General features: G+C 40.5%; 1 protein-coding gene across 7 annotated transcripts in view; it reads left to right on the top strand.

Annotated features, from left to right (window-relative positions):
* The window catches only part of pkp4 (plakophilin 4), a 132,305-nt gene extending 112,407 nt beyond the window's left edge, over positions 1–19,898 (top strand). For 4 of the 7 annotated variants that reach the window (XM_078403852.1, XM_078403849.1, XM_078403846.1 and 1 more), the window contains exons 16-22: positions 4,916–5,066; positions 7,075–7,270; positions 13,507–13,591; positions 13,681–13,807; positions 14,149–14,277; positions 15,988–16,061; positions 18,739–19,898. In XM_078403852.1, coding sequence (XP_078259978.1) covers positions 4,916–5,066; positions 7,075–7,270; positions 13,507–13,591; positions 13,681–13,807; positions 14,149–14,277; positions 15,988–16,061; positions 18,739–18,984 — 1,008 coding nt within the window. In that variant the 3' untranslated portion in view covers positions 18,985–19,898. The remainder of the gene's footprint in view (positions 1–4,915; positions 5,067–7,074; positions 7,271–13,506; positions 13,592–13,680; positions 13,808–14,148; positions 14,278–15,987; positions 16,062–18,738) is intronic. The other 3 variants (XM_078403853.1, XM_078403850.1, XM_078403851.1) reach the window with 2 other exon arrangements.
* The last annotated feature ends 2,572 nt before the right edge of the window (positions 19,899–22,470 follow it).

The raw sequence follows: 22,470 nt of genomic DNA, 5'->3' as shown, positions 1-22,470 counted from the left end.
GGGGAGGAGGGTGGATAAGGGGGATTGAGTGGGGGGGGGTTGAGGGTGCTACACCAATACAGGAGAGGCTTTGAGTCCAGGGCTCACTCAGTGACGCCACCCTCTCCCCTTCCCTGTTCCCCCTCTACGAGTAATGGGCCCAACTTCTAGTTGGTCTAGTATATTTTTAAAATCTGAATGGTGTGCGTGCGAATGAAGGACTCGTTGATTCTGGTGCATGATACTATTCTGTATATTAAAATGAGGACAGTTTTCCTTTATAGTCTACATTTGCAACATTATAGTTAAATAAATGTGGGCCAAAAGGCTCGTTCCTGCACTGTACTGTTCTTTGTTCTAAATATAAAAATTCACTGTTGTGTCAAATCAAACTAAATACAATCATAAATTAGAATTTTCATTAACTTGCCTTAATATAGTAACAATGTATTTTAAATTGACATTTTATGTACTTGTATAAAAATATAATTTATACATATAGTTGTAAGATAAGCAGAGCTGCATTTTGTCTATTATCATCAGTTAGATCTAACTGTATGGTTAAGGCATTAATAAGACTTACATTTCCAGTTGAGATCTTTGTCATGGACTGCACAATCTAGATGGCATCTCAAACAGGTGGAGGGAACACACACAATGTTAAGAGTAGACCTTAAAAAGTAAATGAAATTTAAGAGCTTTACGAAATGTAAAAGTTCATGTCACAGTTTTGGAACATAATTCTAATTAAGATTTTGAATGGCTCATCTTTTTAATTGGAATCCTTTGCCAAAGGTCATGAGTTAAAGGATTAAGAAATGATAGACACAATGGGCAACATAAAATCCAGGCTAGGAGCTGCACCTTGCTGATTCTCTCACTGCACCAGCCCCATGTGGATATTGCCAGCAGATGGCACAGCTTTGCTTCAGACTACGTTACATAAGACTAAGCCCCAACAAAAACTGTCGTGCACAATCTTTGTTGCAGGGGCGTGTGCAGTGATTTAAATTGAACATGTTATGAAGGGTCTTGTTAAACAAACACACATCCATCATTAATGTTGTTGAAGGTTATTCAAGTGTCCGATGTCCTTGCTGCTCAACCTGTTGTTAAGCAGGAGAGTGGCACTGCCAGCAAATGTTATTTTTGACTAATCTCCCTAAATGCAGTGTAGGTTGAATGCAAAGGCCAGAAAGACTATGTGGAGAGTTATAAACAGTGCTTCCTTTCTGCAAACATACCAGTTTGCCTACAGAGCAAATAGGTCTACAGGGGATGCCATCGACACTGCTCTTCACACTGCACTGACCCACCTTGAACACCAGGGGAGCTATGTGAGGATGCTCTTCCTCGACTTCAGCTCTGCCTTTAACACGGTCATCCCGAGCAGACTGGTCACCAAACTTTCTGACCTTGGATTTTCCCAAACCATCTGCCAATGGATCAAGGACTTCCTGACCAACCGCCCCCAGACCGTCAAAATAGGCCCTCACCTCTCCTCCACCATTACACTGAGCACCGGCTCACCACAGGGCTGTGTGTTGAGCCCCATCCTTTACTCCCTCTACACTCACGACTGCGCCCCCTCCCATCCCACCAACACCATCATCAAGTTCGCGGATGACACGACTGTGGTTGGACTCATCTCAGGAGGAGATGAGACAGCCTACAGGGATGAAATCCAAAGGCTGGCAGCATGGTGTTCAGTGAACAATCTGGTCCTGAACTCCTCCAAAACAAAGGAACTTATAATTGACTTCTGGAAAACCAGTGTAGAATACGACCCACTCTACATCAATGGGGTCTGTGTGGAAAGGGTACCCGCTTTCAGGTTCCTGGGTACGCACATCGCAGAGGATCTTACCTGGTCTACCAACACCATCACCACAGTAAAGAAGGCACAGCAGAGACTCCACTTCCTGAGGATCCTCAGGAAAACCAACCTGCAGGAGAAGCTCATGATGTCCTTCTATCGCTGCTCCATCGAGACTGTATAACCACATGGTATGCCAGCTGCTCAGAAAAGGACAGGAAGGCCCTTCAGAGGGTCATCACGACGGCCCAGAAGATCATCGGCTGCTCACTGCCCTCCCTGGAGCACCTGTTCAGCCTACGCTGCCTCAGTAGAGCAGGCAAAATAATAAAAGATCCATCCCACCCCGGCCACCGTCTGTTTGTTCATCTGCCCTCTGGTCGACGTTTCAGGTCGATCAAATCCCGAACAAACAGACTTAAGAACAGTTTTTACCCCAGGGCCATACGAGAACTGAACACTACCTTCTGCACTAGGCAACACTGTTAAAAAATCTTTTGTACTTAATATAATTAATATAATATAAGGCGGCATGGTAGCGCAGCGGTAGAGTTGCTGCTTTACAGCGAATGCAGCGCCGGAGACTCAGGTTCGATCCTGACTACGGGTGCTGCACTGTAAGGAGTTTGTACGTTCTCCCCGTGACCTGCGTGGGTTTTCTCCGAGATCTTCGGTTTCCTCCCACACTCCAAAGACGTACAGGTATGTAGGTTAATTGGCTGGGTAAATGTAAAAAATGTCCCTAGTGGGTGTAGGATAGTGTTAATGTACGGGGATCACTGGGCGGCACGGACTTGGAGGGCCGAAAAGGCCTATTTCCGGCTGTATATATGATGATGATGATGATGATAATTGTATTTATTTGTTTTTGCATTTATTGCATATATGTTTTTACGCACCGTCAGGATTGGCTATTTTTAATTTCGTTGTACTCGTTGCAATGACAATAAATGAATATTATTATTATTATTATGAGTGATTTTTGCTGTCTGTGAAGACAAGCACTTGAATTGTGTATCTCTGTCCTTTTTCTCTGGTTTGTAAACCCTACACGACATTGGGGAAATTAAACTTGCCCCGTTTGTGTAGCATTGTTGCACAGTACTCTATTGAGGAGCTACTATATATTGAGGATAAAGTAAGATATATATTTTTAGATTTAGATTTAGAGATACAGCGCAGAAACAGGCCCTTCGGCCCACCGGCTCCGCGCCGCCCAGCAATCCCCGCACATTAACATTATCCTACACCCACTAGGGACAATTTTTACATTTATCATATCATATCATATATATACAGCCGGAAACAGGCCTTTTCGGCCCACCAAGTCCGTGCCGCCCAGCGATCCCCGCACATTAACACTATCCTACACCCACTAGGGACAATTTTTACATTTACCCAGCCAATTAACCTACAAACCTGTACGTCTTTGGAGTGTGGAGGAAACCAAAGATCTCGGAGAAAACCCACGCAGGTCACGGGGAGAACGTACAAACTCCATACAGTACAGCACCCGTAGTCAGGATCGAACCTGAATCTCCGGCGCTGCATTCACTGTAAGGCAGCAACTCTACCGCTGCGCCACCGTGCCGCTCTTTTTAATGATGATCAAAGATTTCAGACGGTGTTATGTATGAAAACTCTTGTTTTACCTTCCAAAATGGCGGCGCTGCCCTAGCAGCTGCGGCTTACCTGCGGTCCATTTGTCTTTTTGTTGTTTTTGTGTCTTAATTGTAGTTGTGATGTCGTGTTTTTGTGTTTGTGTACTATGTGTGTATGTGGGGGGGAGGGGGGCAACTGTAAAATTGTAAATATGTGTCCCTTCCGAACGGAGACCCGACCTTTGTTTTCTGGGCCGTGTCTCCGTTCCTGCTGCGGCCTACCATCGGCCCAACTCCTGGAGCTGGCGGCCTCCAGGGCTCCGGTTCGCAGAGCCCGCGGACCGGACTTACCATCAGCGGAGCTGGCCGTCCTCGGAGGCTGCGACTCGCCTTAGGCTCGGGCCGCGTGGATGCCGACATCGGGAGTTCCGGCAGCGGCAGCGTGTTCGCCCGCCCCGGGTCGTGGGGCTTGGGTCGCGGACATTTCACCGTCCGGCGCGGCCTAAAATATGCCGCGGGATATTTCTCTGCTGGGCGGGGGCTTTAATGTCGGGAGCCACGATCGCCCCGACGTGCAGCAACAGCGGCAGCATGTTCGCCCGCCCCGGATCGGACTTATCATCGGCGGAGCCGGCCGTCTTCGGAGGCTGCGGGAGCGGCTGCGACTCGCCTTAGGCTCGGGCCGCTACCTGCAACCACAACAGGCCTGCAACCTCGGGCCTGCAACCACAACAACCTGACTGCGGGAGAAGACGGCAGGAGAAGGGAAAGATATTGTGGCCTTCCATCACAGTGAGGAGAGGACTGGAGGAGACTCACTGTGATGGATGTTTCTTTTTTTGTGTGTTTTTGGGGTTGTGTAATTTTAATGCCTATTTAGTGCTTTTGTTGTTGGACTGTGGGTGACTGAATTTCGTCCAATTTGGATGACAAATAAAGCTATCTTGAATCTTTTCTGTTATGTGCTGCTTGCAGAATATTGACGCAGGACATTGCTATTATATAATGGTTTGTTTGTCATTTATTGAGCTTTTTTTGTTCCTTGTGTTATCTACGAATACTATGTTTACAAACCAGTTGTGCTGCTGCAAGTAGGGATTTCATTGTTCTGTTTTTGGTACATATGACAATTAAAACTCTTGACTCTTCTGCTCAATGTCTTGCACCATTCCTTCTTTCTGGCTATTGTCTGAGCTCCTATGACTAAAATGCTCATGAAAATGGAAAAATAACTTTTGTATATTAATTCTGTGTCATGTGACAATGGAACGACAAGAGTTTCTCCTCCCATTCTCCCTGTATTAGGTGGCATAGAACATATCATAACATTGGGTTAGAAAGCTGATTGGAAACTGGAAACTGATACATCATCTAAAGTAGCTAATGATGTAACTAGTTGTTGGAAATTATATAGCATTAGAAGGTTGAGATTCACACATGTGAATTGATTGATTTCAGAACCATCGAAGACTATAAAGGACCATCCTTTAACTGTTTTATTTTTCCTTTCTGTTAATAGTGGGCAGCGTATATACGAGCTGCAGTCAGAAAAGAGAAAGGTCTACCAATCCTTGTTGAATTACTAAGAATGGACAACGATCGTGTTGTTTGCTCTGTTGCTACTGCCTTGAGGAACATGGCCCTTGATGTACGAAACAAAGAACTTATAGGTGTGTAATAAATATTATTGCGGAAATCAAAAAGGTGTCCCCTTAGATCTTTTGTTCATGATAATGGTGAGAGTGTCAGCACTGTCACAACTTGCAAATCCAGTAGTTGCCATTAGTTATTCTACTTCTCCATTGATTGCAATAAGTTTAACATTCACATTTTATATAACAACATGAAGTTGGGTTACTTACCTACTAGTTATACAGGATTGACAGTTACTATCAGGCAGCCTGTGACTCGGTAAATTTAATTTTACTAAGGTGGAATATGATTTTTTTCATTAGTCCCATTGATATATTGAAGAGCTTAAAAAAAGTAAATTTACTTTTATTTTTCTGTATGTTCTTCTCCCTCTCTTTCTCCCCTCCTTTGTGTATTCTTCTCTCCGAGCCTTGTGCTCTCGTACCTTAATTGTCTACAATCTTGCCCCACCCACACTCATGTATCCGGCCTCTTGATCCAGTTAGTTATGGAACTGCCCTTGACACGATAATGAAGCTATGCATGGAATGAGACATCAGCTGCAGCTGCACTGTCCTATTGTGGTAAACTACAAGTAGCCTGTGTTTCTCTACAGAATGGCCAGCTAACTAACACTTTCTTTAAGAACTAACCACACATCTGACTTGTACCTCAGACATCTTAAACAATAAGAAAAATCTAAATTTAAGTAGAATAGTCAATTTTTCATGTAAATTGTAGAATCATAGAAATGTTAATATCCATCATGTCAGAAACAAATAAAACAATCCTATCAGTCCCATTCTCCTACTTTTTCTCCAAGCCCTGGAAATTATTTTCAAGTTCCATTTTGAAGGAAAACAAATCTTGAGTCCTATTTTGAAGAAGGGTCTCGTCCTTAAACGTCACCTATCCATGTTCGCCAGGGTTGCTGCCTGCCCCGCTGAGTTACTCCAGCACTTTGTCTTTCTCTGAAAGTCCTAATTTATTCTGTTTCCACCACAGCTACAGGCAGTGAGTTCCAGATCATAACGATTGTATTTTTTTGAAAAATAAAAACCATCACTCCCACTTTTAAATCTGTGCTCCTTGGTCTTTTAACCATCTGCTCATGGGAATAGTTCCCTCTGTTTACCCTCTCTGAATCGGTCATAATCTTAAACATCATCAAATCATCTTCCTCCAAGGAGAACCACACTACTTTCTCCATTATAACCTCAGGTGAAATCACTCATCCACTCAAGTATTTTAATATTTTCACTCTTGAGTTTTCTAGGGGATTCGCATCTTTCCTAAATTTGATAAGAACAGGATTCAGTACCTCAGTTTTAGTCAAACTGCTGTTGCATATAGCTTCAACAAAACTGGTCTTGTAATCTCTGAATCTATTTAAGCATCTTTAGGATTCTATATCCTTTACGTGTCATTAGAGTCATAGTCATACAGCGTGGAAACTAGCCCTTCGGCCCAACTTGCCAACAGCGACCAACATGTCCCATCTACACTAGTGCCATCTGCTTGAGTTTGGCCCATATCCCTCTAAACCTCCTATCCATGTACTTGTCTAAATGTTTCTTAAAAGTTGTGATAGTGCCTGCCTCAACTACCTCCTCTGGCAGCTTGTTCCATACACCCATCGCACTTTGTGTGAAAAAGTTACCCTTCAGGTTCCTATCAAATCTTTCCCCACTCACTTTAAACCTGTCCTCTGGTTGTCGTTTCCCCTACTCTAGGCAAGAGACTCATTTAGACTCAAGGGAACGTGCGTTTAACCGATCTATGCCTGTCGTGATATTGTCACTCTCTGAACATAGTGTAGAAACAAAGAACTGCATATGCTGGTTTATACCAAAGATAGCAAAGTGCTGGAGTGATATAGCAGGTCAGGCAGCATCTCTGGAGAAAAAGGATGAGTGACGTTTCGGGTTGGTTCAGTTGTATGATTTTCATTTTCATGAGAATCATACAACTGAAAGGACCACTGACACATGAGGAAATTAATTAATATAGTTTAATAATTTTATGTTAACTTTTCTTTTCCTCCAGGCAAATATGCAATGCGGGATCTTGTGCATCGCCTTCCAGGGGGCCCAACACTAATCATGCTTTCTGACGACACCGTTGCTGCTGTATGTTGTGCTTTACATGAGGTGACTATAAAGAATATGGAGAACGCCAAAGCATTAGCTGATGCTGGAGGAGTTGAGAAACTCGTAAACATTACGAAAGGGAAGGGAGAAAGGCAAGTACACGAGTGGAAAGCAACTCTTCCATCACGTTGTATATACTCTGTTTCAATTCTTCTTATTTATAGTTAGTATAATAAACCTGTATGTGGTTATACCCAAGTACTGGAGTAACTCAGCGGGTCAAGCGGCATCTCTGGAGAACGTGGATTGGTGATGTTTTGGGTCAGGACACAAGAAGGGTCCTGACCCGAAACGTCACCTATCTATGTTCTCAAGAGATGCTGCCTGACCCGCTTTGTTACTCCAGCATTTTGCGTCCTTTTATGTAAACTGGCATCTGCAGTTGCATGTGTCTATTATGTGTAGCAACTCCTGTTCTATAAGTTGATTACATACGATTCATAGGTTTTCTTGTGCCTCTCTGTGACCTATGTGAAATTTTGCAGCATTAGTCTGAGGGACCGGACACTTATTTATTGACGTTTGTCCTGGAGGTGACTGCCTTTCAATCTATTATGAAAAGAATTAAATGTTTTCATATGATCATAGAAACATAGAAAATAGGTGCCGGAGGAGGTCATTCGGCCCTACGAGCCAGCACCGTCATTCATTGTGATCATGGCTGATTGTCCCCAATCAATACCCCGTGCCTGCCTTCTCCCCATATCCCTTGATTCCACTAGCTTCTAGAGCTCTATCTAACTCTCTTAAATCCAGTGATTTGGCTTCCACTGCCCTCTGTGGCAGAGGATTCCACAAATTCACAACTCTGGTTGAAAAAGATTTTTCTCGCCTCAGTTTTAAATGGCCTCTCTTTATTCTAAGACTGTGGCCCCTGGTCCTGGACTCGCCCAACATTGGGAACATTTTTCCTGCATCTAGCTTGTCCAGTCCTTTTATAATTTTATGTTTCTATATCCCCTCTCATCCTTCTAAACTCCAGTGAATACAAGCCTAGTCTTTTCAATCTTTCCTCATGTCAGTCCCACCATCCCAGGGATCAATCTCGTGAACCTATGCTGCACTGCCTCGATTACAAGGATGTCCTTCCTCAAATTAGGAGATTAAAACTGTACACAATACTCCAGATGTGGTCTTACCAGGGCCCTATACAACTGAAGAAGAACCTCTTTACTCCTATACTGAAATCCTCTTGTTATGAAGGCCAACATTCCATTAGCTTTCTTCACTGCCTGCTGTACCTGCACGCCAACTTTCAGTGACTGGTGTACAAGGACACCCAGGTCTCACTGGACCTCCTCCTTACCTAACCTAACTCCATTGAGATAATAATCTGCCTCCTTGTTTCTGCCGCCAAAGTGTATAACCTCACATTTATCCATATTATACTGCATCTGCCACGCATCTGCCCACTCACTCAACCTGTCCAGGTCACCCTGCCACCTCCTAACATCCTCTTCACAATTTACACTGCCACCCAGCTTTGTGTCATCCGCAAACTTGCTAGTGTTGCTTCTAATTCCCTCTTCCAAATCATTAATATATATGGTAAACAGTTGTGGCCCCAACACCGAGCCTTGCGGCACTCCACTCGCCACTACCTGCCATTCTGACAGGGACCCGTTTACTCCTACTCTTTGCTTCCTGTCTGCCAACCAATTTTCTATCCATGTCAACACCCTACCCCCAATGCCATGTGCTCTCATTTTAGTCATCAATCTCCCGTGCGGAGCCTTTTCAAAGGCTTTCTGAAAGTCTAGATACACTACATCCTCTGGCTCCCCTTCATCCATTTTACTTGTCACGTCCTCAAAAAATTCCAGAAGATTAGTCAAGCATGATTTCCCTTTCATAAATCCATGCTGACTTGGACTTATCCTTTTACTGCTATCCAAATGCACCGTTATTACCTCTTTAATAATTGACTCCAGCATCTTTCCCACCACCGAACTCAGGCTAACTGGTCTGTAATTCCCCGTTTTCTCTCTCGCTCCTTTCTTGAAAAGTGGGATAACATTAACTATTCTCCAATCCACAGGAACTGATCCCGAATCTATTGAACATTGGAAAATGATCACCAATGCGTCCACTATTTCTAGAGCCACCTCCCTGAGGACCTTGGGATGCAGACCATCAGGCCCAGGGGATTTATCATCCTTCAGTCCCATTAGTCTACCCAATACTATTTCTCACCTAATGAAAATTTATTTCAGTTCCTCTACCCCCCTAGATCCTCTGTCCTCCTGTACATCTGGGAGATTGTTTGTGTCTTCCTTAGTGAAGACAGATCCGAAGTACCTGTTCAACTCTTCTGCCATTTCCTTGTTACCCATAATAATTTCACCCGTGTCTGCCTTCAAGGGACCCACATTTGATTTTGCTACTCTTTTTCTCTTAACATATCTAAAGAAGCTTTTACCGTCCTTCTTTATATTCTTGGCCAGCTTCCCCTCGTACTTCATCTTTTCAACCCGTATTGCCCGTTTTGTTACCTTCTGTTGTCCTATGAAAGTTTCCCAATCCTCTGGCTTCCGGCTACCCTTTGCTGTGTTATACATCTTTTCTTTTAGTTTTATTCCATCCCTAACTTCCCTTGTCAGCCACGGTTGCCTCCTACTCCCCTTAGAATCTTTCTTCCTTTTTGGAATGAAATGATCCTGCGTCTTCCGGATTATGCCCAGAAATTCCTGCCATTGCTGTTCCACCGTCCATACTGCTAGGATCCCTTTCCAGTCTACTTTGGCCAGCTCCTCTCTCATGCCTTCCTAGTCCCCTTTGGTCAACTGCAACACTGACACTTCCGATTTAACCTTCTCCTTCTCAAATTGTGTTATGTCGCCAAAATAAAAGTAGTGCATGTCTAACTTTCTGACTTGGCCTGGTGAATTTGTATTTTTAAAATGCTGTCTTAAAGCACTCAATATCTGCACCTTTGATGTATCAGCACCTGTTATTTTCCGCAGTAATGGGCTGTTTAGTAGTTTCCGATAGCACTGTTACAGTTAAACTTGCAAAGTAAAATAATGAGAATTCTTTTGTGAATTCCAATAGCTCTGCATGATTTAGTTGGGTTCATGAAGGTTCATTGTGATGTCTTGTGTGCCACAGACGGCTGCGGAGGCAGTCAATGGATATTTTTAAGGTAGAGATTGACAGATTCTTGATTAGTAAGGGTATCAGGGGTTATAGGGAGAAGTCAGTAGAATAGGGTTGAGAGGGAAAGAAAGATCAGCCATGATCGAATGGTGTTGTAGACTTGATGGGCTGAATGGCCTGGTGAACCCATCAAGGTAATGTTGCATGCAGATACAGACATCTTCATTATCTGAAGGATCCAAAATCAAATTGAATAATTGTGTCTGCATCAATGAATTTCCATGCCCTCCTTGTTGTGGAACATAGGTCATAGAATATTTATTTTTTCTTCTTGGTCACAAATTTGAAACATTTACCTGAGTGATGCCTTAATAATTTTAAAGATGAATAACTCATCTCTGTTTCTATTTATCTCCCTCCCTCACTCTCTCTTTCTCCATTCTCTCTCTATCTCTCACCCCCCTCACACACAGATTTGATCTCTCTGTCATGATCAATATCTCTCATGATAAATCTCTCTTCGCTATAACAAAGGACATTATTTAATTTGTCATTTCATAAAGGTGTCATTCACTCCAACGAGGGTAGGCAACACATTTGGAAGATGTCTTTCAACACAGCACTGTGAAAACAAGTAACATTTAACAGTCTGTTTGATTGGGTTAATGGGAGCATCTGTAATAAACAAGCTATTGGAAATGGAAAAAATTCTCTCGAGAACCTGGGCTGTTCCATCTGGCAATATTGGCTGTTGGTTGAATGATGTGTAAGTTTTATCTGGCATGTTTCAGCTTGTTGAAGCAAGTGCAGATTGTTTTTGATTTACTGCATTATTACAGGGAGGAGATTGACTCTTTTTTTTACCTCCCCATCCACAACAGCTGTTATCCCCTGCAAACATTAAGGATTTGCAACACTTCCTGCTCTATGAATTTTCACTTAACAAAGGGTTCTTTAAGAACCTAACCCCTCTGTAAGTTGAGGGTAGCCTATATAGCGTATTTTAATTAATGCACAAGTAGGAATGGAGCACTAGAGGAAAGAAAAAAAATTGAAGTTATCTTATGAGATGGAAAAGTGATGTGATTTCACTGACACAAGGAATGATTGTGCCATGGTAGGGGGAAATTATAGTGGGACGTGTAAAGAAACAATTGAGAGGTCGTCAAGTTATAAATGACAAACGCCAGAAACATTACCAACATCTGTGATTTAAAACAAAAAGGAAGCTTTGATTGATCTGAAACTAAAATGTATGATGGTAATTTCAATCCAGAAGTAGCTGGGGCAGAAAGTACTGGGAAGGTAAAGTAAAAGGGGGAATAATTTATTAGGACGCTGAGGGGCAATGTTTTTACACAAAGGGTGGTAGGTACAGCTGCCAGAGGGGGTAGTTGAGGCAGGTACTATCACAACATTTAAAAAATATTTGGACAGGGTCATGGACATGGGCCAAACACAGGTAGGTGGGATGGGACATGTTGGTCATGTTTGAGCACCTGCAGAAGTGTAGATGGGACATGTTGGTCAGCGTGGGCAAGATGGGCCGAAGGGCCTGTTTCCATGTTGTATGACACTGCATTTGCTGGAGTTAAGAAATACAACGTTTAGCGGTTTATCAACCATGGGTGCAGTGTTGAATAAAGACTGAGGGCAGATTGATAGGTGCTGTGACTACAGAATGAATCTATGGAAAAGGTTGCATAGTACAAGCAAGTGATGGAAAGTAATAGTGGTATTCTAATATAAACAACCATGAGATCTGAAATGTTAATACTACTTTCCCTTCAAGTTGCTACCTTTGAGCACCTGCAGAAATTTTTATTTTACCCAACCAACTTCTGCAATGTTTTGAACAATACGGTTTCTCAACCAGAATCGCTTTAATTTTTTTACTAATACCAATATTATTACTGAGATACCATTAAACTCTGGTATACAATTTGGTCACTGTGCTTGATGTTAGGTTCTGTTAAGTAACTAAATAAAAGATGCCTTGCTGTTCATTGAACTTTGTTGGAGGCCAAAGAGAGCAGAAAAGTGACACAGAGAATTCAAATGCTATGTAACAGCAAGTTCATGGTAGGTGAAGTGGCGTGAAACGGAAGGTTAACTGAATTTTATGTTGACACAACGGAAAGCTATTCAAGTTGAATTAAAATACTTACAAAACAGAAAAGCAACAGATCCAACCGCCTCTGAAATAAAAACATTTAAAAAACGCTGATAACACAGTCGATCAGGCAGCATCCGTGGAGAGAGAACCATTTTACTTTTCAAATAGGAGACCCATCATCTGTGTTTTTCATGCAGCTTCTTGAGGATTCTCTGACATTCAGCCCTATTACACTATCCTATTTCCTATCCTGTTTTCTTTTGTGCACAATAATTATCAGTGGCACCTTTTGAATATATATTTGATTAATGAGCACCCATGACCCCTCAAGAAAAGAAATTCCAGGTTCACAATCTTCTTTCTCCAAATCTTAAGGGAATTATCCCTCATTCTATGACTCTGCCCCCCAGTTTTAAAGTTTCCAGGCAAGGGGAACAAACTTCCAGCATTGTGAATGCCACAGCCCTGTAAACAATTATTAATCTGAAGAATGTTGCTGGTCCATTTCCCTCCACAGCTGCTGCCTGACCTGCTGAGTTCCTCCAGCACTTTGTGCCAATCTCTGAACACTGTGTTTTTCGCTCAAGATTTCAGCATTTGCAGTTCTTTGTGTTTCTTCATACGTTCATGAGTTATAGGAGCAGAATTAGGCAATTTGGACCATCAAGTCTACGCCACCATTCAATCATGGCTTATCTATCTTTCCCTCTCATCCCCATTCTCCTGTCTTTTCCCCATAACCCCTGACACCCTTACTAATCCATAATCTGTCAATCTCCACCTTAAAAATATCCATTGACTTGGCCTCCGCAGCCGTCTGTGGCAATGAATTCCAGATTCACTACCCTCTGACTAAAGAAATTTCTCTTTGTCTTTTCAAAGTTTCATACATTCCAATGTGTTAACATCATAATTTTTCTAAATGCTAAGAATATATTTCCATTAAATAACTCCAACAGAAGAGTAGAAATCAATCTGATGAAATAAAATTCAGCCTGGCTTCCATTTTACATTTCTTTGCTGAGCTTCCTTCTGCAATCATAATTGGGTTAATGTACTTGTGTTACAGATTAGCGACTAATGTCATACTTACAATAAACTTTATATTTCATTAAGGTATTCACTGAAAGTAGTTAAGACAGCAGCTCAAGTTCTAAACACGTTATGGCAATATCGGGACCTTCGCAGCATTTATAAAAAGGTGAGCAAAATTGCAAAAAAGATTTGTTTTACTTTGAAATAAAAAAACTGATAATTATACTCCCTCTTGATTGTCTATTTTTTTTAAAGGATGGGTGGAATCAAAGCCATTTCATTACACCAATTTCAACACTGGAACGTGACAAACATAAATTTTCCACATCTCACCCTACATTATCGACAACTAATCAAAATATGTCACCTGTTCTTCAATCTGGTGAGTTGCTTTTGATTAACGAAAGCAAATTTAAATAGTTGCTCCTGTAATTTAAGTAAGTTTTGCTTTGTAAACGATTTACTCTGGATTTGTACCGAAAACTTTCCCAGTTAGTTCTGTTAAATCCTTTCTTGGGTCATGAATATATTTTCATTCCTCTGCAAAAGATTGGAGACTTGAAGTGTTTCCTGTGTCTGTTTTACATTGTTCAATTTGTACCCTTACATTTATGTGTAGGAAGCATATATCCTTGGCTCCAAGGTGTTTAGTTATGTCATATCATAAATACTGATAAATAAACCCGTTTTTGATTCAATATGAATATTTTATCTTGTTTACAGTGGCTAGCACGACCTCTTCACCAGCACTCTTGGGAATCAAGGATCCACGATCTAATTATGAGAAGACAAAGTCATCTGCGCAATATTACAACAATCAAGTTGGTATTACATACAAAGATTTGACCATGGGTAAGAAATGGAATGAATGCAACAAGTAACATGTATTATAAATAAAAACATTTTGATATTGTCTGACAAGTACCGTTGAACTTTGTCTGCAAAATCATTTGAAAAAGTTGAAATATACTTCAAGTTTATTTCAGGTATTAGCTATGAATTAAAATTGTTTTCAGGTTTTGAAGTTTAATGGTGATTGACGTTGTGGTTTACATTTGAAGGTATGAAATAGAAGTAAGCCACAGTCCCTCAATCTTTCTACACTATTTAATAAGAGCATGGCTAATTTGATTATAACCTCAATTCTACATTCCTGTGTATCCAACATGGACTTTCTTGTTTATCAGGTGTCTTACCTACTTCTGTTCTAAAAGTATTCATAGACTTCCAGCCTGCAGCTCTCTGGATTCCTCTCTTTGAAGTGTACCAAAGATTCACAATCATCTGAAAGGAAAAAAAATGCCTTGTGTGTCAAAAATGGCCATCTGCCTATTTTTAAATAGTGCCCCAGTTCTAAATTCTCTCAAATCCATTTTACATCTACCCTGTCAAAACTCATCAGGACCTTCCATGATTCAATCAAATTATCTTATTCCATAAGATACAAGTCTATCCTGTCCAACCTCTCCTTGTATAATAACCTGCCCCTTCCAGGTATCGGTGCAGTACATGTTCTCTGAACTGCTGCAGGGTATTGACAATCCGTCCTTAAATAAGAAGGACAATAGTTTATACACTGCTCCATGTGTGGATACTCCAGACCCTTGCATAATTGAAATAGAACCTATCTATTCCCCCCAGCAATAACATTCTGCCAACTCTCCTAGTTACTTGCTGTTCCCGCATACTGCCATTTTGTGAATCATGCACCTGGCTACCAGAGCTCTACAATTGTTTTAGTATTCATATGGTTTTATTTATCATGCCAACATTTTCACATTTTCCCACATTGTATTACATTTACCAGATCTTTGTCCATTTGCTTAACTTAGCTATATTACTTCATAGTCATTTTATCTCTTCAGGACTTATTTTCCTACCTCCCTTGGTGCCATTATCTTATTCATTTGTAGAAATTGTAAAAGGCACCAAACCTTGTCGAACACCGCTTATTACACGATGCTCTTAATATGTTTATAGTGAGCACATGAAAAGGGGACATGCTGTGTTTAAGAGGAGTATTGGAGATGGTGCCAAACGGAGTGAGGGGGTATGGGGAGAAGGCAGGAACGGGGTACTGATTGAGTGATCAGCCATGATCGCATTGAATGGCGGTGCTGGCTCGAAGGGCTGAATGGCCTACTCCTGCACCTATTGTCTATTGTCTATTGTCTATTTTCAAATAATTGGACAGTAGATTATCAGAGTTCTATTGTATTTCATGGAAGTGAATATGAATATCTTTGAATGCCACTTTGATAGTGCGAGGCTGCAAAATAGTAATACTTATTCTGTATACTAAATAGTAATTCTTATTTTGTATTTAAATCTATTCTCAATTCTCTGCAATCTTTCTATTTTAATGTACAGCATACTATTCCTTCTGCCCAAAATGAGTCATTGTTGAAAGTACTTTCACTCTACATACTTATTTACAACATGCATTATTTTTGTCTTTTCAAATTATTTTGTTTCCTATACTTGCATTAACAGTATCCTTTTGGCTGAATTATTAGTTATCCCACATCCTTTTATTGATTGATTTCAATGAATTGATTATAGGTTCCAGTAAGCTGTCACCAATTTTCATAGGTTCCTACTCTTCACCAGCAAAGGAGGAATCAAGACGACTTCATGTAAGTATTGAATGAGGAAATATAAAGTGGTAAATTTCTACATCTGAACATTCCATAATCTTGAAAAAGCTTTGCAAATAATGTAAGACACAATTCTGTCAGGCACTTGTTTGAGTTTATGTTCAATAGAGATAGAGTCATAGAGTGATACAGTGTGGAAACAGGCCCTTCGGCCCAACATGCTCACACCAGCCAACATGTCCCAGCTACACTAGTCCCACCTATCAGCATTTGGTCCATCTCCCTCCAAACCTGTCCAATCTATGTACCTGTCTAATTGCTTCTTAAACATTTGGATAGTCCCAGCCTCAACTACCTCCTCTGGCAGCCTGTTCCATACACCCATCACTCTTTGTGTGAAAAAGTTACCGCTCAGATTCCTATTAACTCTCTTCCCCTTCACCTTAAACCTATATCCTCTGGTCCTCGACTCTGTGCATCTACCCGATCTATTCCTCCCATTATCTTATACACCTCTATAAGATCACCCCTCATCCTCCTCCACTCCAAGGAATAGAGTCCCAGCCTATCAACCTCTGCCTATAGCTCAGACCCTCTAGTCCTGGCAACATCCTCGTAAATCTTCTCTGTACCCTTTCCAGCTTGACAACATCTTTCCTATGACATGGTGCCCAGACCTGAACACAAAATCTAAATGTGGCCCCACCAATGTCTTATACAACTGCAACATGACCTCCCAACTTCTATACTTCATTAATTATACAAAAAAATATTTCAAAGAATGTTTCAAGAATCAAGAAATATATGCTAGTTACAGACATTAAAATATCGTGAACATGAAATATTACCTGTTTTATTTATAGACTACATCCTAATTACCTTGATCTGAATTATTTTTGATTTCAAATAAACAATTCAGATTAAATTTCATTACTTGCCCACACCGACAAACATACCATCAAAACCTATGTAACCATTTTATGGAAAAGTTTTACGATTGTGAAGGATCTATGGACACACCTTCTGAGGCCCTTCTGTTCCTCCAGACCTTGCAGATTCTTCCTTTTCATTGTGTATAACCATGTCTTATTCCTCTCCAAATGCATGATTTCATGCTTCTGGATTTTATTCCGAGTGCCACTTTCCTTCACAGTCCATCAATGTCCTGCTGCAGTTGAAAATATCCTCCTCGCTCTTAATCACTAGAACAGAATTTGTGTCTCCTGCAAACATTTTTATTAGAACATAAAAAATAGAAGTTGTCCCTTTGTGGCTGCTCCATCATTCGGGAAGATCATATCTGATCTTTAACTTTAGCACCATTTTCCTGCAGTAATCCCTGTCCTTTGATTTATTCATATCTCAAGAAATCTTGATCTCAGTCTTTAGTATGCCGAGTGACTGAAGGCTCATGGTCATTTTTGGTAGAAAATATCAAAGATTCACTATATTCTGGATAAATAAATTACTTCTCTGTCCTGAATGGCATCATAAATGAAAACAAGAATTTCTGGAAATGCTCGACAGGTAGCATCTGCAGAAAGAGATATAGTTAATTTGCAGGTTGATGATTTATTATCAGAACTGGCCGGTTTTTGAATCTCCTTATTGAATGCCCCCCACTGCTTTGACATCTTAATTAGTTGTTTCCATTAACAAGAGTGAATTATTTGGAAAATATCTATTGAGTGCCCATTTTTGCACTTAACTTTATATGCTTTATCTTGGAATGGGCAACAGCTAATTGATCAAAATTATTGGACAGGATTAAATAAGAGTGGTGCAGTGGCATAGCTGGTGGAGCCGCTGTCTCACAGCGCCAGAGACGTATGTTCATTGTTGACCTCGGGTGCTGTCTGTGTGGAGTCTGCACAGGTTTTCCTCGTGCGTTTCCTCCCTGTGCTCTGGTTTCCTCCCACATCCTAAAGACATGTGGGTTTGTAAATTGTCCCTAGTATGTAAGGAGTGAATGGGAAAGTGGGATAACATAGAACTAGTATGAATGGCTGATCGATGGTCGGTGTAGACTTGGTGGGCTGAAGGTCCTGTTTCCATGCTGTATCTTTCAAACAATCAAATCAGATTATGTTTGGAAGATGTATCCACCTCATTTTTAAATCTGTAGGAATGCTTCAAACTCCAAAACAAATTTCTAAACGTCTTGATTGAAAAAACAGGTTGTAAAGAAAACTGTGCTTATAACTTAAAATAAATTGTACCTTAAGTGAAAGGAAAAGGGGAAAATTGTTTCTGGGATTTGGAAGTGTGGCACCAAATTGATGAGAATTATTCATTTTCATTTACAACTCGTATATGGTGTAACCAACAGTACTTAATAAGAAAAAAGGATACAAAGTGTTGGTAACTCAGCGGTGACGTTTTGGGTCGGAACCTTACTTCAGAATCAAAACATTACCCACTTTTCCATGTTCTCCAGAGATGCTGTTGACCTGCTGAGTTACTCCAGTACTTTGTGTCTTTTCTTGGTCTGAAGGTCCTGACTAGAAACATCGCCTATCCATCTTCTTGACTGCCTGACCTGTTGTGTTACTCCAATACTTTGTGTCTTTTTTTGTAACCAGCATCTGTAGTTCCTTGTTTCAGCATTTAATAAGAAATGTTAAAATATTTATTATTTCTGCTGTATCAAATATTACTCATAGTGCATATACAGTTGCTATAATTCTGTTTTATTAATTCTAACAATTTTTATCAGCATCCACAGATGTACTATGGCCAAGACGACTCAAGCAGGAGAAATTATGATGCTTACAGAATGTATATGCACTCGCCCCACAGTTATGAAGACCCTTATTTTGATGACCAAATTCATTATCCAGCAGTCACAGATTATCCATCTCGAGGACTAAAATCTTCAACTAATTATGTAGACTTGTATTCCACAACACGGCCGCCTTACCGAGCAGACCAGTATCCAGGATCTCCAGACTCCTGGGTTTAATATTAGAAAGACAAAATAAAAGAAAAATGTTTTTTTGCTCCATTTTTGAGATTTGATTGTAAGTAATCATTGATGTAAAAGATTTCCAGTGGAGACAGTGTGAATGTAACTTTAAGGAAGGAATTGAGGATGTGCATCATTTGAAAAAGGATATGGAAGGAACTGCAAAGGAAAATTGATGGGTCTTTAAAGTCAGACTAGATGTTAGATTTCTTATGTAGCTTTTATAGTTTGGTGGTGGTGTGGGCAAAGTGATGAAAGGTTTGAGATGGAAGAAAATAGTTGGATAATGTATGAGCAAAATAAAATGTGAAACTTCTGTGAATAAAGTGTTAGTTTTGGTTTGTACAGACATTTTAAATATATATGTCCATTTTGTTTTACTGAAATATGGAATCTTTGAATTATGTATTGCATACTCCTTGTAAATTCTGCTTTCTTTGGTGTAAATATGGAAATGCCATGTGAACAAGGTTGAAGACATTTCTTAAAGGAGTATCCTGTACGGAAGTTAATTTTAAAATGCAAGAGTCTTAAAATAGATGAATTAATCCAAATGAAAATAAGTGCATTTTGTTTTAAAGGAGTTTTGTAATCTCAAATGATGTGTGTTTCCCAGTAAACTGAAAACTTATTTTTCCATTCCCATTCTGTGGCTGGTTTCACTGCCATTTGCTATATGCATTTATAAATAAATGTGATCATTCCATATACTGAAGTTTTCAGCCCAAGGATGTTTCTTTTATTTCACTAGATGAGCAATATTTACTCTTCCGACACTCGTGTTTATTTTAAGTTGAAGGAGCTGGAAACAGAAAATAAAAACAAAAATTGAAAATACTCAGCAGATTAGACAGTCTATGGAAAGAGATAGTGTTAATGTTTCTGTGTAATAACCTTTATCCATGATTTATATCAATTAAGTTCTCTATTTTTATCACTGGTATATGATTTTCATGATTGTAAGATTCCAATATTAATATGATTCCAAACAACCTTTATCATTATTATTGTTTAGTAACATTTGGTTTTATCCTCCCTCTTAATTTTAATGTATATTTTTTATGTTTACATTCTTAAAATATTCCAGCAGCAAGTAGCACCACTGGTTACTTAGCATTTGCTTTAACTCATTTTCGGATCTTTTGTGTCACAGAAGTACCAATTTTAAAAAACATAAACATATCTTCCTTCCTCTCAGAGCTACACATGCCATTAGTCAATGACCATGTACCAATATGGTCCACAATATAAAGTGGAGATTGACAGAGTCTTGATTAGTAAGGGTATCAAAGGTTACAGGGAGAAGGCAGAAGAATGGGGTTGGGAGAGAAAGATAGATCAGCCACGATTGAATGGCGTAATTCTGCCTATGAACATGAATATAGCCTTTTCCATCGCCATTCCTTCCATCTCTATATTGTATCTGCATCTCTTATTGCTGTAATACTTTTCATCATTCATATTTAACAATGAATATTTCAAATCTGGTCAGGATTGTTCTCTCCCCCTTTGTACCTATGTCTACAACAAGCCAGTTATTTAATTGCCATTAGCTGTGCTGACTCCTAACAAGGGATTTTTCAGTCAAACAACAAATGATACAGAATCCCTTCTTCCGTAATGACTTCCAGCTTCAGGAACAGCTTCTTCCCAACAACAATTACGCTCTTGAACACGACAAACACTAACTGAACTATGAATTGTGTGGTTGCGCTAGGAACTTTGGGCATTTTTTGCACTAATATTGGGGCTTTTTAAAAATTAATTGAACTTCTTATTTGCTTATTATATTAACTATGTATTTGTTTACAGTCCTGTTATGCTGCTGCAAGTAAAAAATTTCGGTACATATGACATTTTAACATTCTTGACTTTAAAACCCTGATTTGAGGTTGACAGATTACAGTGACTTTGATGTATCAGCTGAAATATCCTTTTCTTTCTCTCCAGATGAACCCTGCATAAACTAAACCATCCTGAGAGTCAATCCATTGACATTCCAATGGGACGTGATGTCTGGTGACTGATCAGGCACTTCCCTGACTGTAGCATTCTCTTGTCAGAAAGGTCTTATTTTTGAAGTATAACCCAGCTAGCCATAAATGATAGGTAGACACAAACTGCTGGAGTAACTCAGCGGGACAGGCAGCATCTCGGGAGAGAAGGAACGAGTTGCCATAAATGATTCCTGTTTCACCAGTTTTGTAGACAATAGACAATAGGTGCAGGAGGAGGCCATTCGGCCCTTCGAGCCAGCACCGCCATTCAATGTGATCATGGCTGATCATTCTCAATCAGTACCCCGTTCACGCCTTCTCCCCATACCCCCTGACTCCGCTATCCTTAAGAGCTCTATCTAGCTCTCTCTTGAATGCATTCAGAGAATTGGCCTCCACTGCCTTCTGAGGCGGAGAATTCCACAGATTCACAACTCTCTGACTGAAAAAGTTTTTCCTCATCTCAGCTCTAAATGGCCTACCCCTTATTCTTAAACTGTGACCCCTTGTTCTGGACTCCCCCAACATTGGGAACATGTTTCCTGCCTCTAATGTGTCCAACCCCTTAATAATCTTATACGTTTCGATAAGATCTCCTCTCATCCTTCTAAATTCCAGTGTATACAAGCCTTGTCACTCCAGTCTTTCAACATATGACAGTCCCGCCATTCCGGGAATTAACCTAGTAAACCTACGCTGCACGCCCTCAATAGCAAGAATATCCTTCCTCAAATTTGGAGACCAAAACTGCACACAGTACTCCAGGTGAGGTCTCAGTAGGGCCCTGTACAACTGCAGAAGGACCTCTTTGCTCCTATACTCAACTCCTCTTGTTATGAAGGCCAACATTCCATTGGCTTTCTTCACTGCCTGCTGTACCTGCATGCTTCCTTTCAGTGACTGATGCACTAGGACACCCAGATCTCGTTGTACATCTCCTTTTCCTAACTTGACACCATTCAGATAATACTCTGCCTTCCTGTTCTTACCACCAAAGTGGATAACCTCACACTTATCCACATTAAACTGCATCTGCCATGCATCCGCCCACTCACACAACCTGTCCAAGTCACCCTGCAACCTCATAGCATCTTCCTCACAGTTGACACTACCACCCAGCTTTGTATCATCTGGAAATTTGCTAATGGTACTTTTAATCCCTTCATCCAAGTCATTAATGTATATTATAAATAGCTGCGGTCCCAGCACCGAGCCTTGCCGTACCCCACTAGTTACTGCCTGCCATTCTGAAAGGGACCCATTTATCCCCACTCCTTGCTTTTTGTCTGTCAACCAATTTTCTATCCATGTCAGTACCCTACCTCCAATACCATGTGCTCTAATTTTGCCCACTAATCTCCTATGTGGAACCTTGTCAAAGGCTTTCTGAAAGTCAAGGTACACCACATCCACCGGCTCTCCCCTGTCAATTTTCCTAGTTACATCCTCAAAGAATTCCAGAAGATTAGTCAAGCATGATTTCCCC

The sequence above is a fragment of the Rhinoraja longicauda genome, chromosome 8 (assembly GCF_053455715.1).
Source record: "Rhinoraja longicauda isolate Sanriku21f chromosome 8, sRhiLon1.1, whole genome shotgun sequence".
In the NCBI taxonomy this organism is placed as follows: Eukaryota; Metazoa; Chordata; class Chondrichthyes; order Rajiformes; family Arhynchobatidae; genus Rhinoraja; species Rhinoraja longicauda.
Note: the sequence above shows the minus strand (reverse complement) of the source record. Positions and strands in the feature narration are given on the sequence as shown.